General features: G+C 37.0%; 1 protein-coding gene and 2 pseudogenes across 1 annotated transcript; 1 reads left to right on the forward strand and 2 right to left on the reverse strand.

Annotated features, from left to right (window-relative positions):
• Positions 1-13326: 13326 nt before the first annotated feature.
• Positions 13327-15505, forward strand: LOC113358167 (protein trichome birefringence-like 4). The gene is made up of 5 exons (XM_026601698.1): positions 13327-13804; positions 13934-14126; positions 14261-14454; positions 14542-14700; positions 14799-15505. Exons 1-5 carry the CDS (start codon positions 13470-13472, stop codon positions 15007-15009), a joined length of 1092 nt encoding a protein of 363 aa, XP_026457483.1. The 5' UTR covers positions 13327-13469; the 3' UTR covers positions 15010-15505.
• A 1083-nt stretch (positions 15506-16588) lies between these two features.
• Positions 16589-17631, reverse strand: LOC113358168 (annotated as a pseudogene).
• Positions 17632-17647: 16 nt separating this feature from the next.
• Positions 17648-18687, reverse strand: LOC113358169 (annotated as a pseudogene).
• Between the last annotated feature and the right edge of the window lie 8594 nt (positions 18688-27281).

Genomic DNA, 27281 nt, shown 5'->3' on the forward strand with positions numbered 1-27281 from the left:
CTTGTTTAAGCTATTATTCTTGCATATTTTCGTATTATTATTCTTGTTTTCTCTTATGTGTCTCTATTAGGTGAATCATCCAAAAATGAGCTACAAAGTGCTGAAAAGATCTATGAAGAGAAGTATTCCAAGTATCCAAGCGCCCAAGTCCAAGAGAAGTGGAAGAAGTGCAATGAAAAGGAGCAAAACGCTCAAAATCAAGAGACGGGCCAAAGACTGATCTTAAATCATTCAAATCAATGATTTCTCATCACCATCTTTAAGAGAATTAAAACATAAAAATAACGCAAAAAGAATGAGGTCATTCCTAGTTCGGACGAAGAAGTTGTGGCCAAAACAAGCTTTTATCGAATACCGAAGACAGTAGGGTACGCATATGGGTACGCATACCCTAGTTCCGAAAATTTCTGCTGGAATTTGAGGTACGCGTATCAAGTAGGAAAACGTGTATAAACTGCTTGGAAGGCCTAAGGGTACGTTTGGGAACGTTATTTCGTTATTTTGGGTCGGGTTCTTGAACCGAACTAAATACGTGAAGGCCAAGCAATGTAAACCTATAAAAAGGTGTCAGGTTATGTAAAATGATATCACATCATTAGGTCACGAAATTGTAAGGCTTGTAGAGAAGAAACATCACACAGAGCGATTCTGAATCGTAACGTTATCTCTTTACTTTTCTCATATGTATATCATGGATGTTTCTACATCCATGAGTAGCTAAACACCTATTGATTGATGATGAATTCTAAGTTGTAAACTTAATTTGATTTAATATATGAATCTATTTTGATTTCTTCATATGATTATCGTTTGTTTCTACTATGAATAAATATTATGATTGATTGTTCTAGGTGGCCAACTAAATCAGTTTATTAATTAATATAAAGCTAGTAAAGGGTTAAGATATCCGTGTAATTGTTGAATAACCCCTACACAAGTAGAAAACGTGAAACCTTGCAGAGGGATTCTGTGGAGCAATCACGTGTAGAAAGAACACTAGAAAGTGGACCTTGCGCTAATAGTTTAACTACTAGGATCAACCTAAGTCACAAAACATAAGGCATTCGACCAAGCTACACCTTGAGTGCGCTACTACTTGGTGGTTTGGACGAACATAATCTGGTATTCGAGCGCTTCGATACCCAGTGGCCAAAGGACTTTAGAGAATAGCACTGCTCTAACTGCTTTTCTACGGTTGGTGATAATCTATGATTAATGATGAATAGATGAATATATTGACTCATTGACGGTTTATATACGAAGAAGGATTCCTCGATCGTATCTTTCTCTATTGCTTACAACTTAATCCCCCCCCCCCCCCCCCCCCCCCCCCCCCCCCCCCCCCCCCCCCCCCCCCCCCCCCCCCCCCCATTTGTGACACTTTGAAAACTAAAACTCACTACTCTTCGTGGGAATGATCCTTACTTCCAGTTAATAAGATTATTAATTTTTTGAGCCTACGACAGCCCATACAAATTTTGGCGCCGCTGCCGGGGAGCAGTCGGTAGCTTTAGTTCTTATTTTTATTACTTTTAATCTTATTTTTAGAATTTCTTTTTAGTTTTTAATTTCGTTTTCTAGATTTTTGTTTTCAGGTACTTAATCTCTGGCACCAAAAGACTGGGAATACCAGAGGTGCGGAATCCAAACTCGTAGGGGAACGGTGTTACAAACACGTCCACAGTTGCAAGAAGAACCTTTTACATCAACAATGGTGAACGACGGTACAAACCCACCTCCTCCACCTCAGGAGAGGAAGCTGCGAGAGTTGAAATCTCCATGCTTAGATTCGCAACCACTGTGTATTACAATCACTAACCCAGTGGAGCTGAAGTTGAATCTACTTCATCACCTACCAAAGTTCAAGGGACTTCCAGGTGAAGATCCGAATCGTCATCTTCGACAATTTCAACAGAAGATGACAAGTCTTAGGTAAAGTACCAAAGACAGTGATACATCAATGCTGCAAGCTTTCCCATTCTCTTTAATAGATTCAGCAGAAGAATGGTTGTATTACCTTCCTCCAGGGAGTATTACAACATGGACTGAGATGAAAAATCTATTTTTAGAAAAGTATTTTCCTGCTTTTAAGACAACATCTGTTCGTAAAGAGATTAGTGGTATTCTTCAGATTATCGGGGAGTCTCTCTACGAATACTGGGACAGGTACAAAAAGTTAGTGGCAAGCTGTCCCCATCACAACATATCCCCAACACTCATCATTCAATACTTCTATGAAGGATTACTTCCATAACAACGAAATTTGATTGATGCAGCTGCTGGTGGTTCACTTAATGAGAAGACAATATCGCAGGCAACAAGCTTGATTGAAAGTATGTCTTCGAATGCACAACAATTTTATACAAGACACAACTCAAATGTTAGAAGAGTGAGCGAAATTGGAGAGTCTCCAAATACAGAGCATCGTTTGAGTACTATTGAAAAGGAAATTCATCGTATCGCTTATGTGATAGCTCCACTATACGAAGAAGAAGCTGAGGTAAATGCTATATTTCCTAATAAGAGGCCAAGGTATGATCCATACTCTAATACTTATAATCCTGGTTGGAAAGATCACCCTAATTTCAGTTATGCAAATAAGCAAGCAGCATCTCCTAATCCATATGCGAGACAAAGTGGTGTTCAACAATTCCATCCACAACTTCAACAACAGAACCAGAGCTCCGGTCTAGAAGAGATGATGAAAGATATGATTCAAAAGCAAGATCAAGCTTCCTAAGAACAAAAGGCGATATACCAACAAAATCTGCAGTATCAGCAAAAGAATGATAATGCTATTAAAAACTTGCAGACTCAGATGGGACAGTTGGCAACCGATATGAATTCACTGAAATCACAAGCTTCGACAAAGTTGCCGTCACAACCTTTTGTGAATCCAAGAGAGCAAGTTAATGTAGTCACTCTAAGGAGAGGGAGACAAACTGAAGAGCCACATCAACAAAAAAAGGTGAGTAACGACATCGAAAAATAAGTAGAGGAGGAACCTTCTCAAAGGAAAATCCAACCTCAAACGGCCAACCTAAGGACACGGTTCCCACTTTTACTATACCACCTCCTTTCCCTAATCGTTTTAACAAATCAAATAAGCAAGCTCAAGACAAGGAGGTCATGGACATTTTCAGCAAGATACACATCAACATTCCATTTTTTGAGGCCATCAGAACCGTACCCAGGTATGCCAAGGTTTTGAAGGATTTGTGTACAAGGAAGGATAGGTTGATTGCTAGTGAGATTACTTAGGTGGGCGAAAGTGATACAACTATGTTACTAAAGAAGATGCCTACAAAGTGTGAAGATCCTGGCGGTTTCACAGTACCCATTACCATTGGTAACCGAAGATTCGAGCGTGCTTTGCTTGATTTGGGAGCTTCCATAAGTGTTATGTCAGTCGATGTTTATGATTCTTTGAATCTCGGACCTTTAAAAGAGGCAAAGATCACTATTCAATTGGCTAACAAGTCTAATATATATCCTAAGGGAGTCGTGGAGGACGTGTTAGTTCAAGTGAATCAGTTAATCTTTCTGGTTGATTTTTACATTGTGGATATGCACAATGGAGATAATTGTTCATCTACTTCGTTACTTCTTGGGAGACCGTTTATGAAAACTGCAAAGACGGAGATTCATGTTGATAGTGGTGCAATCACTATGGAATTTGATAAGGAGATCATACGATTCAATTTTTTTGAAACCATGCGCTATCCTAGTGATGTTCACTCAACTTTCTCCATTGATGTTATTGGTTCGTTGGCGCAACAAATGTTTGATTTGAATAGTGAAGATGAACTTGGAGTTGTGTTACGCAATAACATTGATTTAGACGTTCACGGGCACCCGAACCTGGACGTTGACATAGCTAAAGAATTGGTGTAGATGTGTGGTGCTTTAACAGTACTACAAGAATCTAAACCGGGTAATATTTCTTACATTTCTTTACCCGTAAATAATGAGGTCCCGTTACCTTCTATTGTGCAGGCACCGAAACTAGAATTGAAGCCGCTTCCAGACCACCTAAAGTACGCGTACTTGGGTGATAAAGAAGAATTTTCGGTGATTATTGCAAAGAACCTCACCCCAATACAAGAAGAACGTCTCCTTAGGTTTCTGAAAGAGCACAAAACGGCTGTTGGTTGGACAATTGCTGATATCAAAGGCATTAGTCCGTGCATGTGCATGCATAGAATCCTAATGGAAGATAATTTCAAGCCAGTACGTGATGCTCAGCGTAGGCTTACCCCCCCCTCCCCCCAATGATGGAGGTCATGAAGAAAGAGAACCTCAAATTGCTAATTTTGGGGGTGATTTACCCAATTTCTGACGACAAATGGGTTAGCCTGGTTCAAGTGGTGCCTAAGAAATCAGGTGTCACTGTTGTTAGAAATAAAGATGATGAACTTGTTCCTACAAGAGTTCAAACAGGATAGAGAGTGTGCATAGACTACATAAAGCTTAATGCAGCAACCCGAAAGGATCACTTTCCTTTGCCTTTCATTGATCATATGTTAGAGAGGTTGGCGGGACATACACATTATTGCTTTTTGTACGGTTATTCGAGGTACAATCAGATTGTTATTGCACCAGAGGATCAGGAGAAGACTACTTTTACTTGTCCTTTTGGTACGTTTGCCTATAGACGGATGTCGTCTTTGCAATGCACCTGCAACTTTTCGGAGGTGTATGGTCGGTATATTTTATGACTATGTGGAGCGTATTATTGAGGTATTTATGGATGATTTTAGTGTTTATGGTGATTTATTTGATATTTGTTTACAAAATCTTGAACTTGTGCTTAAAAGATGCATAAACACTAATCTTGTTCTTAATTGGGAGAAACGCCACTTTATGGTAAACCATGGAATAGTGCTCGGTCATATTGTGTCCTCTCGAGGGCTAGAAGTTGATAAAGCAAATATAGATTTAATAAGAAACTTACAATATCCCACTTCGGTGAGGGAAATTCATTCTTTTCTTGGTTTTTACAGGCGGTTTATCAAGGATTTCTTCAAAATCTCAATGCCGATGTGCAAATTATTGCAAAAGGAGGTTATTTTTTACTTCAACAAGGAGTGCAAGGATGCCTTTGATAGATTAAAAGAGTTGTTAACAACTGCACCAATTATCAAGTCACCAGATTGGAGTTTGCCATTTGAATTAATGTGTGATGCAAGTGACTATGCAGTTGGAGCCGTTTTGGGTCAAAAGTAGACAAGCTGTCTCATGTGATTTATTATGCATCTAGGACCCTAAACGATGCACAAATCAACTATTCTACCACCGAGAAAGAATTTTTGGCTATAATTTTTGCACTAGAAAAATCTAGATCCTATTTGGTGGGTACAAAAGTGATTGTATACTCTGATCATGCAGCACTTCGGTACCTACTAAAGAAGAAAGAAGTTAAGCCAAGACTTATACGGTGGATACTACTATTACAAGAATTTGATTATGAAATAAAGGATAAAAGAGGTGTTGAAAATACTGTTGCTGATCATCTTAGTAGACTTGTTGTTTCCGGAGAAGAACTTCCTCTACAAGATTGTTTTCCAGACGAACAACTTTTCTTAATTGAAGATTCAACACCTTGGTACGCATATATAGTGAACTACTTGGTTACAAGACAAGTACCTAGTACAATGTCTAATTTTCAAAAGCTTAAGCTTAAGAAAATAGCCAAGCAGTATGTGTGGGATGATCCCCACTTGTGGAAATACGGTTCTGATCAAATCATCCGCAGGTGCGTACCTAATTCTGAATTTCAATATATTCTTACTTTTTGTCATACATATGCATGTGGTGGTCACTTTGGTTCTAAACGTACCGCTTTCAAAGTACTTGAAAGTGGATTTTATTGGCCTACCCTATTTGAGGATGCATACATTTTTTGCAAATCTTGTGATAGATGTCAAAGAACGGGCAATCTAGGTGCTCGAAATCAAATGCCACTCACACCAATTCTTGCTGTTGAAGTATTTGATGTGTGGGGAATTGATTTTATGGGTCTTTTTGTCAATTCTAATGGAAAATTTTATATACTTCTTGCTGTGGATTATGTTTCAAAATGGGTGGAAGCTAAATCCGCCCCTACTAATGATTCTCAAGTTGTTTGTGAGTTTGTGAAGGAATATATTTTCTCTAGCATGGTACACCAAGAGTGGTTATCAGTGATGGAGGCTCACATTTTCAGAAATCCTTCCATGCTCTACTCAAGAAGTACAACATAACACACAAGGTTGGTACACCATATCACCCACAAACTAGTGGGCAAGCCGAAATCTCAAACCGTGAGATTAAATACATTCTTGAGAAAACCGTTAACACTACACGGCAAGATTGGAGTTATAAGCTTAATGATGCACTTTGGGAATATAGAACGGCGTACAAAACACCGATTGGTATGTCTTTATATCGGTTGGTTTATGGCAAAGCTTGTCATCTTCCGGTTGAACTTGAACACAAGGCATATTGGGCGATAAAGATGTGCAACATAGATTATGACAATGCGGGGAAACAAAGGAAGTTACAACTCAACGAGCTAGAGGAGGTACGTAATGATGCATACGAGAGTTCTCGTATTTACAAGGAGAAAACAAAACTTTTCCATGACAAGATGATTTCTCGAAAGAATTTTGTTGTGGGTCAAAAAGTTCTTTTGTTAAATTCTCGTCTTAAATTATTTCCTGGTAGGCTAAGGTCCCGATGGGGTGGACCGTTTGTTGTTACTAATATTTTTCCTCATGGTGCATTTGAGGTTACTAGTCTCACTACAGGAAATTTTTTTAAAGTCAACGGCCATAGATTGAAGCCATATTACGAAAATTTCCCTACGGAGAATATAGGCGTAATTGAACTTCAGGATTCACTCCGTCTGGAGGAGTAACATCATTGCAAACGCCAAGTCGGGCTGAGGACATTAAACTAAGCGCTACGTGGGAGGCAAACCATCGGTTTTGTATCTCTATCCCTTTTGTTTTTTAATTTTCTTAGTTTTGCATATCATATCTTGCATTTCCATCTTAGATTTTACAAGTCCTATATCTATAATGAAAGTTTTGACGAATTCTCGTCAGAAAATTCTGACTGCGCACATGTCACGAAATATCTCTCGAGACTTCATACGGAGTCCCATTTGAGTGGTTGACCCCAAATTTTAAAGAGGAAAGACTCACCTTTCTTTTCCAGAAAGAAAATCTGAATTCAGAGTCTGTTAAATTGGATCGATAGGCCTGGACATTTGAGTTTCGGTATTTTTCCAGAACTTTTCAGATTGCAATTCTATCAGTCCGGAGGCCATAAAAGTCATACCATTTATCTAAACACTGTGCCCTTTTGACACCTTATAGAAAATAAGTAGGAGAACAACTTTCGTTTAGAATGTTTTTTCTAGTTCACTACCCATTGGTGCAATTGTTGAGTTTTTCAGGGTTGTTATGTCAGAAATCAGAATTTTCGGTTTTGAACATTGAGGAAAATGTTGAGTTTAAGTGTGGGGGAGTAGTTAAGCATGTTTGGATTGCATAAAAAATAATATAAATAAATAAATTATACTCTTTGATTCTTGAGACTTCATATTTTGGAGTTAATTTTGAGCTATTTAGGATGACACACTAAACCTTTTTAGGTTGAAACAGTTCTTACAGCTATAGATTGAGTTCCACTTTGTCATTCTACAATCCTTGATTATTTAAGTTCATAATTGAATGTGAAACTAAGCTATAGTAGTCATTTGAAAGATTCACCCTCGCAATTAATCATTACCGAATCACTTTTTTTTATTTTTGCAGTTCTATGTTTCTCTAAAGTGATATGGTGGGATCCTGATACTGTCGTGGATGTTGTAGCAAGGTAATCATTGGTTGAGTATAAAATCCCCATAGACAATTGTCTTACACTCATAAAGAGTGATCCGGAGAAAAAAAAAACATATATATAAGGCTCCTTTTCATTTCTCGACACTTGGATAGCAATATGTGTGAAACGTTTTCCCTGTCTCCGTCGCCTAAACAAGCGTGGAACGCAGGATCCAAGGCAACTATCACGTATTTGCTGAAAAGGAACATGCTCTTAGAGTATCTAATCATGTAGTCGATGAAAATAAAAACATATCATCATTATATAGCAAGTCAAAATGACTATTGATGAGGTTCTTGACACTTGGGTGGCAGTATGCGTGAAACGTTGTCCCTGTCTACGTCGCCTAAACAAGCGTGGAACGCAGGATCCAAGGCAACTATCGCATACTTGTTGAAAAGGAAACATGCGCTTAGAATATCTAATCACGTGGTCAAGTTAAATGGGTGCTTCTCTCAACTATTGCGCTATAAATAAGAATCCTTTGATGACATTCATACAAGTATTGTGGGTAACATCTTTCACTTTAGTCAACATTTGCACACTTCACTTTTCTATTTCCATTTTCTTATCTATCCATGTGATTTTAGTATGCGAGTGTTGTGACAAACGTTGCACAAGTACGATGACTATCTTAGTAGAGTTTTGCAATCAGGTTGAATGTAACATGTAAGTAATTGCTTATGTGTGATGATTGGAACGTATGTAGGATGTTTGCATCTAAAGAACATACGCAAGCTAATTATTTAGCCATTACTTTGTGTCTATCCTTAGTGGTTCTTCCAAGGCGAGAAATTGGAGTAGGTTTTGTGGGTATACCTCTTGTAAGCCCTCACGAGACTATAACTCGTCCATTAGGGACACCTAGGGGTTTAAAGGCCCGTTATTCATACTAAGAGTGACCGTATCCTCACGACATGGAGTTGTTGTATTTAGGATTAATTTTATTTAGTTTGCTCGAGGACTAGCAAAAGCTAAGTGTGGGGGAATTTTATAAGTGCATAATTCATATGATTTTAGTGTCCATTCCATACTTGTTTAAGCTATTATTCTTACATATTTTCGTATTATTATTCTTGTTTTCTATTATTTGTCTCTATTAGGTGAATCATCAAAAAAGGAGCTACAAAGTGCTGAAAAGAGTTATGAAGACAAGTATTCCAAGTATCCAAGCACCCAAGTCCAAGAGAAGTGGAAGAAGTGCAATGAAAATGAGCAAAACGCTCAAAATCAAGAGACGGGCCAAAGACTGATCTTAACTCATTCAAATCAAGGATTTCTCATCACCATATTGAAGAGAATTAAAACATAAAAAAATGCAAAAAGAATGAGGTCATTCCTAGTTCGGACGAAGAAGTTGTGGCCAAAACAAGTTTTTATCGAATACCGAAGACAGTAGGGTACGCATACCCTAGGTCCAAAAATTTCTGCTCGAATTTGAGGTATGCGTAGCAAGTAGGAAAACGTGTATAAACTGCTTGGAAGGCCTAAGGGTACGTTTGAGAACGTTATTTCGTTATTTTGGGTCGGGTTCTTGAACCGAACTAAATACGTGAAGGCCAAGCAATATAAACCTGTAAAAAGATGCCAGGTTATGTAAAATGATATCACATCATTAGGTCACGAAATTGTAAGGCTTGGAGAGAAGAAACATCACACAGAGCGATTCTCAATCGTAACCTTATCTCTTTACTTTTTTCATATGTATATCATGGATGCTTCTACATCCATGAGTAGCTAAGCACCTATTGATTGAGGATGAATTCTAAATTGTAAACTTGATTTGATTTAATATATGAATCTATTTTGATTTCTTCATATGATTATCGTTTGTTTCTACTATGAATAAATATTATGATTGATTGATTGATTGTTCTAGGTGGCCAACTAAATCAGTTTATTGATTAATCTACAGCTAGTAAAGGGTTAGGATATCCGTGTAATTGTTGAATAACTCCTACACAAGTAGAAAACATGAAACCTTGCAGAGGGATTCTGTGGAGCAATCACGTGTAGAAACAACACTAGAAAGTGGACATTACGCTAAGAGTTTAACTACTAGGATCAACCTAAGTCACAAAACATAAAGCATTGGACCAAGCTACACCTTGAGTGCGCTATTACTTGGTGGTTTGGATGAATAGAATCTGGTATTCGAGCGCTTCGGTACCCAGTGACCAAAGGACTTTAGAGAATAGCGCTGATCTAGCTGCTTTTCTACGGTTGGTAATAATATATGATTAATGACGAATAGATGAATATATTAACTCATTGACGGTTTATATACGAAGAAGGATTCCTCGATCATATCTCTCTTTATTGCTTACAACTTAATATTCTCAATTACTTTTATTTACTTTATTGAAATCTAAAACAAAGCCCCCCATTTGTGACACTTTGACAACTAAAACTCACTGCTCTTCGTGGGAACAATCCTTACTTCCATTATATTACCAGTTAATTGTGTGGAAATAAGATTATTAATTTTTTGAGCCTACGACATCCCAAACAGTAACTCTCATAAGTCCCACGACACAGGTGCATCTTACTTTTCCACGAGTTTCCCTAACTCGGTAGTCTGACGATGCAATTGGTGTGTGCAGGTGTCTTTTGAAAGCCTCAATACAATAAAAACCGACTGACATGGGATTCGTGGGTGGATAGAGTCTTATCTTCCGTACCAGACGGGAAACGAATCAGTTGTAGTTGACTCAGACCACTGACTCCTACGTTAGTGTACGAACCTGAGGGGCCGAGACAGTATCATAACTGTCGTCCTTCCCTGCAGCAGTTTTATTTAAATTAACCCTTCCTTAGGGTTTAAAAATAATGTCCAAAAGTCCCAAAAACATAAAGTCCAAAAAGTTTCCAAAAATAAAATAAAATTACAACAAGTACAACATAATAGGTTTTTCCTAATCTCCACACCTCCTGTGTGATACTAGTTACGACTAGAGGTTTTTCCTAAAACCATAATAGGTTAACAACTTAAAGACTTCATTGGGATTTTGAAGCCAGACCCAACTATTTTCTCTGTAGTTGCGTGTTCTGATCTTACTTTGTTCTATCGTATTGAGTGATATCTTCTCTAAGATTTGTTCGAGATTTAATCTCCGATAGGTAAGATAAAAAGTAGTCACAAACATCTTCATCTCATCGTTTGTGATTCCAAAATATCTTGTTTCGCTTCCATACGATTAAGATTATTGTGAGGTGATCGATATTACTAGGTTGTTCTTCGGGAATATAAGTCCGGTGTATCAATTGGTTTCTGTTCACCTTGATTTATCAAAAGACGGAACAAAACTCGTAGATATTTCTGTGGGAGACAGATTTATCTATTCAATAGACTTTTTTGTGTGAGACAAATTTGTTTATCAAGTCTTCGACTTTGGGTCGTAGCAACTCTTAGTTGTGGGTGAGATCGTCTAAGGGAATCAAGTGCGCAGAATCCGGCGTGGTTCAAGAGGCGTAAGGAACGCGACTGTACCTTGATCAGTGTGAGATTGGTTAGGGCTCAACTACATTCCAGACGGAAGTTAACTTGTAGTAGGCTAAAGTCTATAGCGGCTTAATATAGTGTGGTGTTTAAACCTGGACTAGGTCCCGAGGTTTTTCTGCATTTGCGGTTTCCTCGTTAACAAAATTTCTGGTGTCTGCGTTATTTCTTTTCCGCATTATATTTTTATATAATTAAAATATCATAGGTTGGGCATAGTTCAATCAATTGGTGAATCCAACCTTTGGTTGTTGATTGAAATTGATTGACGCTTGGATATTGGTCTTTGGTACCATCCAAGTTATTTCTCATATTAATCTGGCTCACAGATTTCTATATGTTCGATTGCAGATTGATTTGAGAAATTGGGATATAACTCTTGGATGTATTTTTCTTGATTGAGTCTGACTGTCTAGTTGATTCTCTTGGAAATATATTGGAGTTAGTACATACAGATTGCCTAAACGAAATATTGGGTGTAGTTGTTAGACCCCCGGTTTTTCAAGAAGAATACACCAAGATAACCCCTGATAATAATTTCAATGTTACTTCAAATCAAACCTGTTCAATATACATCTAGCCACTCTACCAAACTAGTAAGGTGAAATTATAAAGGTTAAATTACTTACCAGCCCGAGGTGAGGACTTTATACCTCAATAGCCGATACACCCCGCTCACAATCGCTGAGAAGTACTTAAAAATCTACTAATCCTCACTGACATGGTTTTTAAACTCGTACGAGTCATGAGTTGACTCGTATGATTCGAGTCATTTTCATTCATTTCGAGCTGAATTGTATCTCTGAAACGAAACACCAATAACTTTTGACTTTTCTCAAATCGTTGACCAGGTCAACCTGTTGGTTTCCACTCTAAATTTTTATTCTCGTTGACCAAGTCGACCTGTTGGTTTCCACTCAAAATTTGTAATAAAAACTTAGAGTTCGCAGAGAATCGAACATGAACTCTCTCTTCGGCTTGTAGATGTGCAGCCTTTACCACTGAACCATGTTGGCTGTTGGTGATTATATCGAACGTATTTTTAATTTATAAAAATCAGAAATCAAAATTTATAAGCTTTGCCAAGTTTTTATTTAGTTCAATGATATGTATAGACATATATATTAAAAAATATAACGATTCAGTAATTGACCATGAATCTTTGATTCAGTAATTGACCATGAATCTTTGATTCACGATTCGATTCTCAAAAATAAAATTCGATTAATTTTTTTTATTATTTTAGTCAACTACTTAGGAAAATCACCTCAATTTTTTTTGAAGCATAAAAATCACCTCAATGTTAATGTTTCAGATACTCTCTTTTCTTACGGATTAACAATTGTTGTTGTTGTTTTTTTGGTAGCATTTTCGTTTCATATTTTTAAAAATTATGGACCTATTTTTAAACCTGGATAGGCTAACAATTTTATTTTATTTTGGACTTAAAGGTAATTTTCCCTCCCAAGAAAGGGAATCTCAACGGAATAGACATTTTTGACCGGGCTTGACTTATCTGCGCCTCAAGACTTCAAGTAATAAAAACTGAATGACCGATTAGTAAAAACAAAAACCTAACTTTCTCGGTTTATCAAAACAATAAAAACCTAAAATAGAACCTTTTTGAACTACATTTAGTAATTCCCTCTCAAATTCCTTCCCATCTCTTCACCGTCAACAACAACTGTAACAAAAAAACTCACAGAAAAACCTGATATATAATCTTTCATCAGATGAGTATTCTTCTCAAGAACATACATTCTCTGCTCATGGAGGTATCAAGAAACATATCGTGGCCATTTTCTAGATCAAGAACCCATGTTTTTTTTGTTTCTTTATTTCTTCTTGGTTTAGTTTCTTACATGTCTGCAAGAAATTCACTGCTGTTGTTGGTGGTGGTATTACAACAATTACTTCTTCTACAAGAATTATTTTCTCAAATATTATGTCTTCTAAATTCATCTTTAATTACACTCAAAATAATCAAACTATTTCTTTTGAATATGCTCATCAAAATCAAACCCAGAATAGTTCTATCCCTGTTGAAGAAACCCACAAAAATTCAACCAATTCTGTTCAGTTGAAGCCTCAGAATTCAACGATGACAAACTTTTCTTCTGTTCAATTGAAGCCCCAGAATTCAACCAATCCTGTTCAGTTGAAGCCTCAGAATTCAACGATGACAAACTTCTCTTCTGATCAATTGAAGCCCCAGAATACAACAGCAACTAGGAAGTTTAGTTTGATTGAGAATCTGAAATCTTGTGATATCTTTAATGGAAGATGGGTTCTTGATGATTCGAAGCAAAACCCAGCAGCTTATGAACCTGGGTCTTGTCCATTTCTTGATGATGCTTTCAACTGTTTCAAAAATGGAAGACCTGATTCTGATTACTTAAAACTACGGTGGAAACCCCATGGTTGTCAAATTCCAAGGTAATAAACTATACACTCTGTTTTCCCGTCTTACTTACTCTCTCTGTCTCAGCCTTTTCATTGAACAGCTTAAAGGCGATGCCAATCTTCTTTTCTTCTTTTGATGATTTTGTGGGGTTTTTTCTTTAGGTTGAAACGGCAAGATATGTTGGAGATGTTGAGAGGAAAAAGACTGGTGTTTGTTGGAGATTCACTGAATAGGAATATGTGGGAATCACTTGTTTGTACTTTAAGTAATTCATTGACAGATAAAAGCAAAGTCTTTGAAGTTTCAGGAAAACGTGAATTCAGAACTCAAGGATTCTATTCATTCAGATTTCAAGTAAGTTTTACCTACATAAACAATGTTTTTCTTAAAATAATGGATTTCATTAGGTCAAATTCCGGCCACATTTTTGGTCATAAACTGTCAGATTTCCGGCTCTGAATATTTTTCAAATGGCTGTAATTTTGTAGGATTATAACTGTTCAGTGGAGTTCATTCGATCACCATTCCTTGTCCAAGAATGGAAAATGCCTGATATGGTTGGTGGTCGTAAAGAGACCCTTCGGCTGGACCTACTCCAAAAATCATCGCTGAAATACCAGGATGCTGATATACTCATCTTCAATACTGCTCACTGGTGGACGCACGAAAAAACTTCTCAAGGGTAAGTGATTCGAAAGTAAGTCCATCATAAATAACTTTCTGTTTGCAGTTGCGTTTCGATGGACTAATTTTGTGTTAAATTCTGCAGGAAAGATTATTACCAGGTAGGCAACCATGTATACCACAAGCTAGACATGGCAGAAGCATATACAAAAGCTTTAAGAACATGGGCTCAATGGGTAGACTCGAATATCGATCCATTTCGTACTCGAGTTTTTTTCCGAGGGTACTCTGCTTCTCATTTCAGGTATGCATCGGAAATTTGAAACTGTAAACATGCACCTATTCAACCTTGTAACTTAATTGATGAATATTGATCAACTTTGTCTTTGTCTGGATCTGCAGAGGAGGGCAATGGAATGCAGGAGGGAGTTGTGATGGGGAAACTGAACCGATAAAAAATGACCACTACCTAGAACCTTACCCGCAGATGATGAGTATACTTGAAACAGTGATCAAGGAAATGAAAACACCCGTTTTCTATCTCAACATCACTAGAATGACCGACTACAGGAAAGATGCTCATCCTTCCATATTTAGAGAGCCTGCAACCTAGAGAAAGCCTGGTATGTTCCAGGATTGTAGCCACTGGTGTCTTCCAGGTGTGCCAGATACGTGGAATGAGCTCCTCTACGCCTCACTACTGAAGTCAGGATTTTCAACTTGAACAATTCACCAAGCAAAAGCGCAAGCAACCAGTGTCTTCCTGGTGTACCAGATATGTGGAATGAACTCCTCCGTGCTGCACAGCACTTTCAAAGTCAGCAATTCTGAAATGATTAATTCAGTAAGCAAGCAGGCACATATGATTTTGCTGGAGTTACAATATTAACTGTACATCTTTTGATGTTTTTGTTTAGAATCTTCCCTGTTTAGATGGGAACTCATATAAGAAATTACATGGAGTTTTAGAGTTACTTTCTACTAAGACTGTATTGTACTCGTAACTTTAGTCAGCTGTGTGAATCTACCCTTTCCTTGATGGTGAAAGGTCTGTAATACCTGAGTACTACGACAAATTTCATTGGTAATCAGAATTTCAGCTACGTAAAGTTGGTCTATGTGCAATTAATCTTACATTTCTTTCTTAGGATCAGCACAACAGTTTTGCCTACTTAAGTGCCGCACTCTCGTATATCAACAGCTTCTTTCACCAAACCTTAACTTAAAAAGGCTAAATCCATTCCTGAAACACGAATTATTTAGCTGGTCTAATTCAGAGAAAAACAAACTATAGTCTGATTAACTACTTAAAAAACCATACCAAACAAAATGTATACAAACTTACTTCCCGTACAGCTATTGGTTCTGTAGCTGCGATCTTGAGGTAGTGGTCATTAAATCTCTCCAGGGCCAACTACTCTGCTCGATAAGTAGCAGATACATAATTAAGCTTTTATCATGCTACACATACTCAATCTGCAAGATGAGCAATTAAATCATCATAGCCCGTCTTGAATGCAATGTCCTCAGCCAACCAGATGGGAAACTCTAATGTTGGATCAGTAATTTCGATCTTCTTTTTTATCTAGAAGATCCGGAACATTGTTGATCTGTTACCCCTGTGGAAAAATTTCATCATAATGATACAAAGATATTCTGACTTATGCTGGTATCAGGCGAAGTCATAGTGCCTAGGTTCAAAAATATGCATACAACAAATCTCCTCAAAGAAGCTCCAATAGTAGAGACAGATTGTTTTTCCAAAAGTTCAGTTGTATTATTGAATATTACTGCTTTGGACTTCATTCAAGATTCACTAGAAGAAATGTTTTAAAGATAATCTGAATGATGGAAAGATCTTTCTACTTAAAAAGATTTCTATTAACATCTGAGAACTCAAAGTGAACGCAATATAGTTCACAGCAGCATCATTCACTACACATGCAAAAGTGCAGCAAAGAAGCCACTGTTTTTAAACCTAATAGCATCCACTATCATTCACTATACAGATGCAGTATGACCAAATATAGAGGAAAAAAGACATTCCATAAAGATGTTAGTGAGATCCATAAAAACTTACAACGCTCTAGAAACAAACAGTCAACAACCTTCAGTAAACCTGCAGACGATAGGGGGAGGTATCATAATCACTTATTATTTCACGTAGAAAAATAATCTACAGGAAAAAAAAATGGTTTAGTCAGCCACAACAATCAAACAAAAATAGGATTGCTGCTGACAGTCACCTGAAAATTCAAATAGAAAACGAGAAAGAAGATGTCCTAACTTTATGGGACGCATGTGGCTGCTAAAAATCTTGTTTAAGTTGGAAATGCTGTGATGTGTACAGGTTAAGTAATAAGGATCCAAGTGTGTTAGGCATTTAATATTTTTATGTTTCTAGAAAATGGTAATGGGAACTGAATCTACAATCAACATAACTATTTTTATTGTGTTTTAACGCCATTTCCTATTTGTTTCAGAATAACATAAAAAGAAGAAAAAAATACAGGAATAGTAAAGAGCTCCACAGACCTTCTGTACGAAGCATTCACACATCTCCACCATATTGACTTCCTTCATCACAAAGGAAGGTCTATCCCAGAACGAATCATCCAAGTCCTTCGTATTGACTTCCTTCATCGCAAAGTTACGGTAACCACAGATCTCGCTCCACTCAAACCACATCTTCCAAATCAACTCCTTGCGGAAGCAGTATGGCGGTCTTCCTCTTTGGGCGACCATGCTGCCCACCAACCTATAGGCATATACATTTTTTGTTTAACCAGGTCGGAATGCACGACTGATTGCCTGTCGGGTAACCGAGGGATTGAGATGAATATCTAAAATCACTAAGCGAGATGCCCCCACTAGAGATACTCATTTCCAGCGTGCCTTTATTGAAACAAAGAAGACTTTTGCACCTTTAGAATTGTTTAAACGTTCAATTGATATTTCCCTTTGCTCCTAGCTTGAGGCGGCCGAGATGACGACTACTTCCTTCCCTAGGCTTCAAACTCTAGTCTTCACCACCAGCCTCTCTAAGAACTTCAACGGCAGCAGATATTGACTGAAAACTAACATCTTCTCCCCAGCAGATTCACAAAGCGGCAATATAGTCAAAAAAATAAAAATAAATTGGCTTCGTTAATGTGTTTCAACTCTCTGAGTATTCTTTCAAGTGAGGGCAAACACAGACTGCGCTTCTCATGGAACTTCTATTGAAAGTATCCATTTTTTCATTTTCTCTACTGCATGTTTCCGGTTGGGGTTAAAAGTGAAGTACAGTCAACTTCTATTGGAAGTATCCAACTTTTTCATTTTCTCTACTGCATGTATCCGTTTGGGGTTAAGAGTGAGAAGTACAGTGAAACCAACAAGTCCTGGAAGTTCATCCAGAGAACCACCTTGCCTCATCTCACAAAGGTTTTGTATCATCGTGACTTTCCTTTGGAAATCTTGATCATCTTGTACAGTCTCTTCAACTAAATCCTAGAACATTACGTCTGCCTCGCCACTCTTAATCTGCTTCCTGACAGCAATCTGTACCCTACTCGTGACCCTCCTCAAAACATCTTTTGATGTATCTAACTTCAGAAATTCTGGCTGCACAAGATTCAAAATGTTGAAAACCTCTTCCACATGATTCTTGAATAGGGATCCATATAATACTACCTTCTAAGGAGTTTGAACCTGTGAAATGGAGTCTTTGGTTGGTTAATCCGATCAGTTCATCGATCTGTTGTTCCGTTTCTAGGCCTGTGACCTTCATCCAAAGTAAGTATAGTAGGAACCTTAAGAAGTATATCATGGAAGGCTGCTGCAGCTATGCTGTTTGTACTGTTAGATATGATGCTTGCAAATTGTTCATACCCGAGAAACAAGATTCCTTTCTGCTCCTTAGAGACATCCTACTGGTGTTCGCAACTGTCGCCTTTTAAAGTATACAAGTCATACAGGGGGATTTCTTCAACCTGCCATCGTTCAAACTCCCTCTTCCAAGTACCCAAGACTCCTTCGGACAACACTACAAAGTGGTATGGCATTGAGATATTCGGCCAGGAAGTTTTGCGTCTATTTTATAATCATAAAGGTCTTTCCGGATCCTGGTGCGTGTGCCAAAATGCAACCCAGCTGGACTGCAGCACACTATGTTCCTAAGCGAGAAGTTGAAACCTTCAATATTGTGAGGCTTCATTTGCTTCATGTGACTCGGATGCACCGGTACCTCAGCCACACCAAAATCTTGATCCGATGCATTTGCAATAATAAACTTGGATCCTTCAACTTGTTACACTTCTTCATTGTGCGAAGCTGCGACATGTAATTAGTTTTGGTGTCTTTGTTCCCTGGATATAAGGAGGAGAGATATATGGGTGTAGTGCATACAGTATATGGCATTCAAAAGTCGAATTGACAGCTGTTGGAGCCCCGTCAGCAGCAGCATCATTAGCAAATAAAATGAAAGGCGGGAGGAACAGAAAGATTAAGCACAATTTTGCAAATTGGTTATCAAGGAACATAGGAACTAGAATTATGAGATAAAATGAGAAGATCGGATGCCTCAGAAATCTAACGGTAAAATTATTGGAGAACTACAGCAACATAGAAACATACCTTTCCCCACTGGAAGTCAAATATCTGTTCAACGCTTTTTTTCAATTACCCCACATATCCTACAAACGTATCCCAGATCGTCCTTGAGAAAAAAAGAATGCTCTCATTCATCTTCCTCCTCTTCTTCCGCAGTATATTCCTTAGCAATAGAAGCATCCTGTTAAAAGAAGGCAGCATAAATGTTTCAGATTTGAACCCATATAGTACTTCCATCATAGTATAAACCAGTTTACCAAATAAACAACTGAGGATCGAGAATCATTCATATTCTTTGCATTAAGAGAATCATTTAGTTGAATTGGCTAAGCACCAAGCAATGAGAAAAGACTGATTATCAAACTTAGAAACAAAAATCCCATGTCTTGATCAAGCAAAATCAATAGAAAGCATAAACAAAGATATGGACAACCATGTTGGATAAACTATAAGCAATTATGACTCGCAATGCTAGACTGCTAGTTTCAATCATGCATTCAAGGTGTGGTGAAAAATAGAAAGGCAGATTTTATGAAGGGGAAGAAACAGCAATGACCTACAGCATATGGTCTAATGTAATTAGACGCTCTGGCAAGTAGCGCTACTAGCGCGCATCAGGAAACAAAAAAAAAAAAGGAAAGCGTAGCCTTCATTCTGTTTACTTCCTTCATGAAACAAGATGGGGAATGCAATATTACGAGCTGGAGCCATCCAATCATATAAACGAATACAAATTTTGTTTCAATAGGCTAGTCATGTACTAAGAATATGATACAATTGTCTGATGGGAACCCTAAAGAGAAGGTAGTTTTTTCTTTTTACTGCTATATGGGTCACTGCTAATATAATTTTTTCTTAAAAAAAAACAACAAACAAACCTTGGAACATTCTAGTGACGGATTCATCTCCATCCAAATATCACTATGACCAAGCCAATCATCCTCACTGCCACCACTGCTGAGTCAGTCATTATATTATATGATCATGCACACCAGCATATACTCCTTTCAATTTCTCAATTACTGTTTCCCGCAAATACCTTTATCTTCTTTCTCAACATCATATAGGCAGAAATGAAAAGTGATTGTAACACTTCTGCAGAAAGGGAGGGAGTATCATTATTACAGTGGAGAAAACTCTTTCCTCCCTTATCTTTTTTCCAATTAATTGAAATAAGACCGTGATTAGTTTTCTAGTGCAATGTAATGAGAAAATGAAATAGGTAATCTGCAGAAAACTAAGAACAATGTGATCAACTGGATGAACAACAAAAGGGGGAGAAAGCAAGAATAAATAAAAAATAAATGAAGCAATGAAGAAGGAATGGGTATACTTCTGGAATTTCAAATCAATATATTATGCTAAAACTCATTCTTTCATGGATGTTAAGAGTTTTAACTGCAGCATACAGTGCGCAAAATAAGGAACGCAAAGAAATCATACCTAGTTGGAGTTTTAATCGATTCTGGCAGGGGTGGATTTCTTCACCCATGTTTCCTTCGGGAGACCAGCGAGAACGAGAGATTTAGAGCTCCAAAGTTTTAGGACAAAAATGTGGATATGGACGGATTTAATTAGGGATATTTTGTGTGTTGGTCCCAACTAGGGGTGTAAATTCGGGCAGGCCGGGCCGCCCGACCCAAAAACTAAGACAGGTCGGGCAGGCCAGGCTTAATATTTGTGAGCCCGTAAACAAATTCAGGCCGGACAGGCCGGGTATAAGTAGATAATTTGCTACCCAAAGACCGCCCAAAGCCCGCTTTTTATACGGGCAGGCCAGATCGGGCCGGACAGGCCACTATTTTGATTTTTTTTTTTAAGTTTAAATTTTCAAATGAACGGTATTAAATACAATATCCTTTCCTTTCCAACATCACATATCGTAAGTAAAGTGATAGTATTATTTTATATTTAAATTACACTGACAAATTTTTAATTTTAGGCTATAATAAATAATTAATTAGAGTACAATAAACTTTCTAATAAGAAAATATATTACCATTAATGTTTTGAAAAGGTTAATTATAAGTAAAAACAATTATATATTTTATTTTTCTTGACACAAAATTGACAATTATAAAATTGTAATTTTTAAGTCTTTTTAAGAGGATATTAAATGATTAATAGCACATAAAAGCCTTTCAGGCCGGGCACCAGGCCGGGTATCAGGCCGGGCATCATAATTAATCGCAAAGCCCGAGACCGCCCAATAAATTAATCCAGGCCAGGCCGGGTAGCCCGCAACGGGCCATAACAGGCTTTGGGCAATTTCAGGTACAGGCGGGCTTGGGCGGGTACGGGCAGGCTGAGTTTTTTCGGGTAATATTTACACCCCTAGTCCCAAGTCCCAACACCGTGACCAGTGTTCCGAAATTAATTAAGAATTTGTAGCTTTAATAAATTTTACCACTTTGTTAATAATTGAAACATTTATTCCCGCGTAGCACAATGCTCATTTATCACGATGATTCCTACTACTTGTTTCTAGCATTGATGTTAAATGGTTTCAAGTTCATTTTTTTTTGCAGGATCTTGATTTTATCATGAGCACTTGCTAGACCGGCCTTAAGGTTTTCTTCTCGAGAGAGATAAGCACCTTCTTTCTCTCCAAAACTCATTTGTTGACAAACAATCCTAGCTTCAGATTCGACAAGTTTCTTTTTCGACAAAAAGAGATCTCTCTGAAGATTTTCGCATTCACGACTCTTTGAGTTTAGCTCTTCCCTACGATCTTTAAGAAGAGAATCAATGAGCTGATAACCACTATAGTATCCTTGAAAACTTTTCTCAACTTCTTGTTCTCACGAAAAAGAGGAGTCACATGAACAACGAAATCCGAAGTTGCTAGTTTTTTCTTTGCCAGAGAATCCAGTAGTTTAGAGTACTCCGAGATATCCTCATCCACATCACTCATCAATATCTGAGTCACCATCATTGGAAATCTCATCCAGCCGTTTTTGTAGGTGTGATTCCCAATAATCAACGGTTTCCACATCATTAACAAGATCAGTCTGTCTAATAGATTCACATGAGGTGATTTCATGATGATTTTCAGATATTGATTTAGATTAGATATCTTTATCAAGTTTTAATTCAAAACTCTTGACATCATGTGCTATGCTAACTGAATCATTTTCAGGTTATTTAATAACCATTTTAGATTCAAGTCTTATAGGTTGGATCCCACCAAACACAGATTGTTAGATCTTTTCGTGTTTGCCTGCTTTAATACCAATTAAAATGACGACGGTTCCAAATACACCAGAATCTTTTCGATATCAACCAATAAATCCAATACCTTGTGTGATTTAATATAGACAAAGATTGTCAAGAAGATAACAAACCACAAAGTATACACTTGGTATATAGTACAAGTTCAAAACCGAACCTCAAACTATATGAATCAACCCAAGTGTTGGATTAACGTACAATGTATTTACTTTTAATTATAACTAACACAATAATTATAATTACGGAAAGTAAAAGTACAAACACAACAAGATTTTATTAACGAGGAAACCGCAAATACAGAAAAACCTCGGGACCTAACCCAGTTTTGAATATTCTCATAATTACGCCGCTATACAAAGACCACTACCAACTTCGTATAGCTGAGACCAAGTAAACTATCCCTAGTTACCTAGTTCCCTCAGTATCCCTGCACTTACAACTAAAACGGGCCAACGTACGTGAATTCTGAGATAGATTCCACTATTTTAAGTTGTTTCGGCCTCTCTGAAGACTTTAAGCACTCATCCCTTTCAACCGTCTTCCAAATAGTAAAGGACTAATTTGTTTGGTAACCACTCTTCTTATCTCAAGAAGTTAATCAGAGATATTCTGGTTGAGCTTGGTAAAGGATTTTATGTTTAAATCAATAAACTTCTTTGTAGGGTTAGATCTTCTAAGATCTGGATTAATAAGTTGACTAGATTAAGTCAAACATAACTACCGGATTCAGGTAATGAAGAGTACCATCAAATGATATCTTGTCGATCTAAATATGACTAGCAATAACAATTTTATCAAAAGATAAATCAGATCTAGTCGGATTCCATCCGATCAAGTTTGTGCACGAAGCAAATCACAAATATACGAAACCAATAAGAAAATCTTCTTGCCTTCAATCTTCAATAGTCTTCTTCTGTACCTGCACAACTAAACTTGATTTCAGTTTATGATCGATCACGCACAGAACGAAGTATATTAACAATGGATGATCACAAGTCAACGTCATATCTAAAATACCGCTAATCTCTTGATCTAGTTTGAGTGACCTTGTGTCAGAAGAGAAAGCGGTCAAGAATAATCAAACTAGGTGCAATCAAGAGCTAGCAACTGTTAGTCAATCAAATCAATAATCGAAAACTAAAATAACAACGTAATTCTAGTTTCCCACCAACGGTACTAGTAGACGCTTCCTGATACAAAGAAGTCTTTAAACTAGCGAATGTAAGAGATTTCTCCTAATTAGGTTACTTTCCTTTCCAAGATAGTAATACAAGTAATATTGTTAACCGGATACAACAATGACAAAAAAATGAATTAGTATCCGCCCCAGGATGAGTTTGTAAGAAGAAAAAGCTTCACCATTTATAAACCAAGGTAGTTTGGACACCATGAAATTTCTATAACCGAAAATATTCTCAAGACATGCAATAAGCACCTGGATTCAGTTTTTCTAATTCCAACCAATATCCAATTGTACAACCAAAATCTCTCTTGGGCAACTCAATATTAGCTAGCACTTAACTAATATATCTTTCCAGAGATATGTTTTTGTTAGAGCATAGATCCGTTGAACCCACCAAGCGTTGGTGTGTCAAGTTTGGTTGTCATATTTTAGTGAATCAAAACTCAATTAAAGAGTCGCTTAATTATGTACTAGAGACAACTTCGTATAGGTTAGGCTAGAAAGATTAGGATAATGAGACATACAAGTATTACTCAAAGACTTGAAGAATGTGAAGAAGTAACAAGCTATATCGACGACACCATCCTTCCTCTTGAGGTTAGTAATATTTTGACTTGAACTGTTTCCTTCCCAACGTATCTTTCAAGTCGTGCTATATTGAAAACATAACTGCGAAGCTGTGAATGATTACACTCTAGTAGACATAGTGTTAAGGAATTACAATACGAAGTATAACGCCTATCTTTTGAACTTCGTATATAAGACATCGACATAATCGTATGAATACAATTGTGATTATGTGTATGGGTATGGGTGAAGATTTCGTCCTAGGAAACACTGTTTACATTCTTTTAAAGGAAGTACATTCATGGACTTGTTTTGTGAATCGAAAGGGAAATCGCTAGGCTTATTGGTATTGTTATTCATTGCATATCTTTGGATTACCAATATGTGTGGGTTAGTATAACCGATCATAACTTGTTATGTATCTTGGTAAAACTAGTCACACAATGGCTGACTTATGTATTCCTATGACTTTTATTAGTGTAACCGATCCTAAGTAATCACCTAAGATGGTATGATTGATATTTGTAATTGGTGTAACCGATCCTAGTATTTGGTGTGACCGATCACAAAAGAATGTGTAATCGATCCTTATAATTGGTGTAACCGGTCCTGGTAATTGGTGTAACCTATCCTGGTAACTGGTGTGACCGATCACAAGTAATACCATGAGAATATGGTAACCGGTCCTGGTAATTGACGTGACCAATTTGGTAACTGATGTAACCGGTCCCAGTAACCATATTAAGGTAGAACCGATCCTTGTGTTTGGTAGAACCGTAAACCCATGATTAGTATGTTGATTTGATCAATCACATAGTTCTTGGAAATCAGATGAACCAGTTCTAAACTTGTTTGGAAGTGTGGTATAATAGGTACCAAGATTGTAAATATGAAAGAGGATTACAAAGAAATAAGATGTCGACATACTTTGAACATGTTCAGTAACTCTTATCTTTTGTTGTTCAAAGATATTCCTTAATAACTCAAGGAAACCCCTGACCGAAATAAGTTGAAAATCTTTTAATTAAGGTTGTTAATTTTATGTGCTTTTAATTACCAGTAATTAAAATGCATATCTCTGGAAAATAAAAATTGGTAATGTGCATTTACTAATTGGAGATTTTCTAGTAGGATTTCGGTTAATATTGGACAGAGCATTTGTAGGAATTATGAAAACCGAATTTGGAAATATATTGCATATCTTGAGAATATTTTCGGTTTTGGAAATTCCTTGGTGTCCAAACTTCCTTGGTCTATAAATACCCAAGTTTGCATTTCGAGCAATCTATTCAAAGAGCCAGCAAAACAACCTTGTTGTGTTGTTACTGGTGGAGCCATCTATTCGGAGAGGAAAGTACCATAATTAGGCAAAATCTCTTACGACCGCTCGTTTAAAGACTTTTGTGGAATCAAGAAGCTCTACGAGTACCGTTAGTGGGAAACTAGATAATTGCAGTATTATTAATTTTCGATTTGATTTGATTGACTAACGGTTTTTGAACTTTTATTGCACCTAGTTTGTTTATTCTTGAGAATCTTCTCTTCTGATATACGATTCACTCAAACCAGATCGAAGTGTCGACATGATCTTTAGAACTGTTTGTAGATCTAAAAACTTATTGTGATAATCCATTGTTAACAGACTCCGTTCTGTGCGTGATTGATCACAAGATGCGTCAAAAATAATATTACTTTCTCACCACTCAAAATATATAATATAACAAGGGTAAGAAAGGATCGTTCCCACAAAGAGGTCTAGGTTGTCGTTTATTTGGATTTCCTATATAAACAAAGGGGGGATTTTTCTGATTTTTGTAACTAAACAAAACTAAAAGAAAACAAAGGAATAAAGCACACAATTCAAATATGTGAAAGGATTGGTCAAGGAAATCGTTTTCATCCACAAACATGCTTTTCAACAATAATTAGAATTGATATTCAATCTCAACTTTATTAAAAGTCATAAGATATCTTGATCGCAAGTATATCCCGTTAATTCCCTGATTTCAACACAACCACATTAAAAGATGCATATGTGAATTCTTCCTAGAAAGCAACCTAAAGTGTTAAAGCACAATTAAGTTTAACTCCCTAAAAGCATTGAGTTCTATGGAATAAGACTAATCAAAGCAATCGAACGTGTAAAAGCACTAATCCGATTTAACAAAGGTTATGATCCACTTGTGACTACTAGGATGCATCACTACAAGCAATACTCACAATTATGCTACTTGCAATCAGGAATTATCACCTTTACATATAATAACCCTAATTGACGTGACCAATTTGGTAACTGATGTAACCGGTCCCAGTAACCATATTAAGGTAGAACCGATCCTTGTGTTTGGTAGAACCGTAAACCCATGATTAGTATGTTGATTTGATCAATCACATAGTTCTTGGAAATCAGATGAACCAGTTCTAAACTTGTTTGGAAGTGTGGTATAATAGGTACCAAGATTGTAAATATGAAAGAGGATTACAAAGAAATAAGATGTCGACATACTTTGAACATGTTCAGTAACTCTTATCTTTTGTTGTTCAAAGATATTCCTTAATAACTCAAGGAAACCCCTGACCGAAATAAGTTGAAAATCTTTTAATTAAGGTTGTTAATTTTATGTGCTTTTAATTACCAGTAATTAAAATGCATATCTCTGGAAAATAAAAATTGGTAATGTGCATTTACTAATTGGAGATTTTCTAGTAGGATTTCGGTTAATATTGGACAGAGCATTTGTAGGAATTATGAAAACCGAATTTGGAAATATATTGCATATCTTGAGAATATTTTCGGTTTTGGAAATTCCTTGGTGTCCAAACTTCCTTGGTCTATAAATACCCAAGTTTGCATTTCGAGCAATCTATTCAAAGAGCCAGCAAAACAACCTTGTTGTGTTGTTACTGGTGGAGCCATCTATTCGGAGAGGAAAGTACCATAATTAGGCAAAATCTCTTACGACCGCTCGTTTAAAGACTTTTGTGGGATCAAGAAGCTCTACGAGTACCGTTAGTGGGAAACTAGATAATTGCAGTATTATTAATTTTCGATTTGATTTGATTGACTAACGGTTTTTGAACTTTTATTGCACCTAGTTTGTTTATTCTTGAGAATCTTCTCTTCTGATATACGATTCACTCAAACCAGATCGAAGTGTCGACAGGATCTTTAGAACTGTTTGTAGATCTAAAAACTTATTGTGATAATCCATTGTTAACAGACTCCGTTCTGTGCGTGATTGATCACAAGATGCGTCAAAAATAATATTACTTTCTCACTACTCAAAATATATAATATAACAAGGGTAAGA

This window comes from Papaver somniferum, chromosome 3 (assembly GCF_003573695.1).
Source record: "Papaver somniferum cultivar HN1 chromosome 3, ASM357369v1, whole genome shotgun sequence".
Classification (NCBI taxonomy): domain Eukaryota; kingdom Viridiplantae; phylum Streptophyta; class Magnoliopsida; order Ranunculales; family Papaveraceae; genus Papaver; species Papaver somniferum.

Bases quoted from the DNA above. Each gene is read 5' to 3' on its own strand.
- LOC113358167 (XM_026601698.1), top strand. From the start codon at position 13,470: ATGACAAACTTTTCTTCTGTTCAATTGAAGCCCCAGAATTCAACCAAT. The intron at 13,805-13,933 runs GTAATAAACTAT...TTTTTTCTTTAG, and splicing joins CATGGTTGTCAAATTCCAAG to GTTGAAACGGCAAGATATGT. The intron at 14,455-14,541 runs GTAAGTGATTCG...TAAATTCTGCAG, and splicing joins CACGAAAAAACTTCTCAAGG to GAAAGATTATTACCAGGTAG.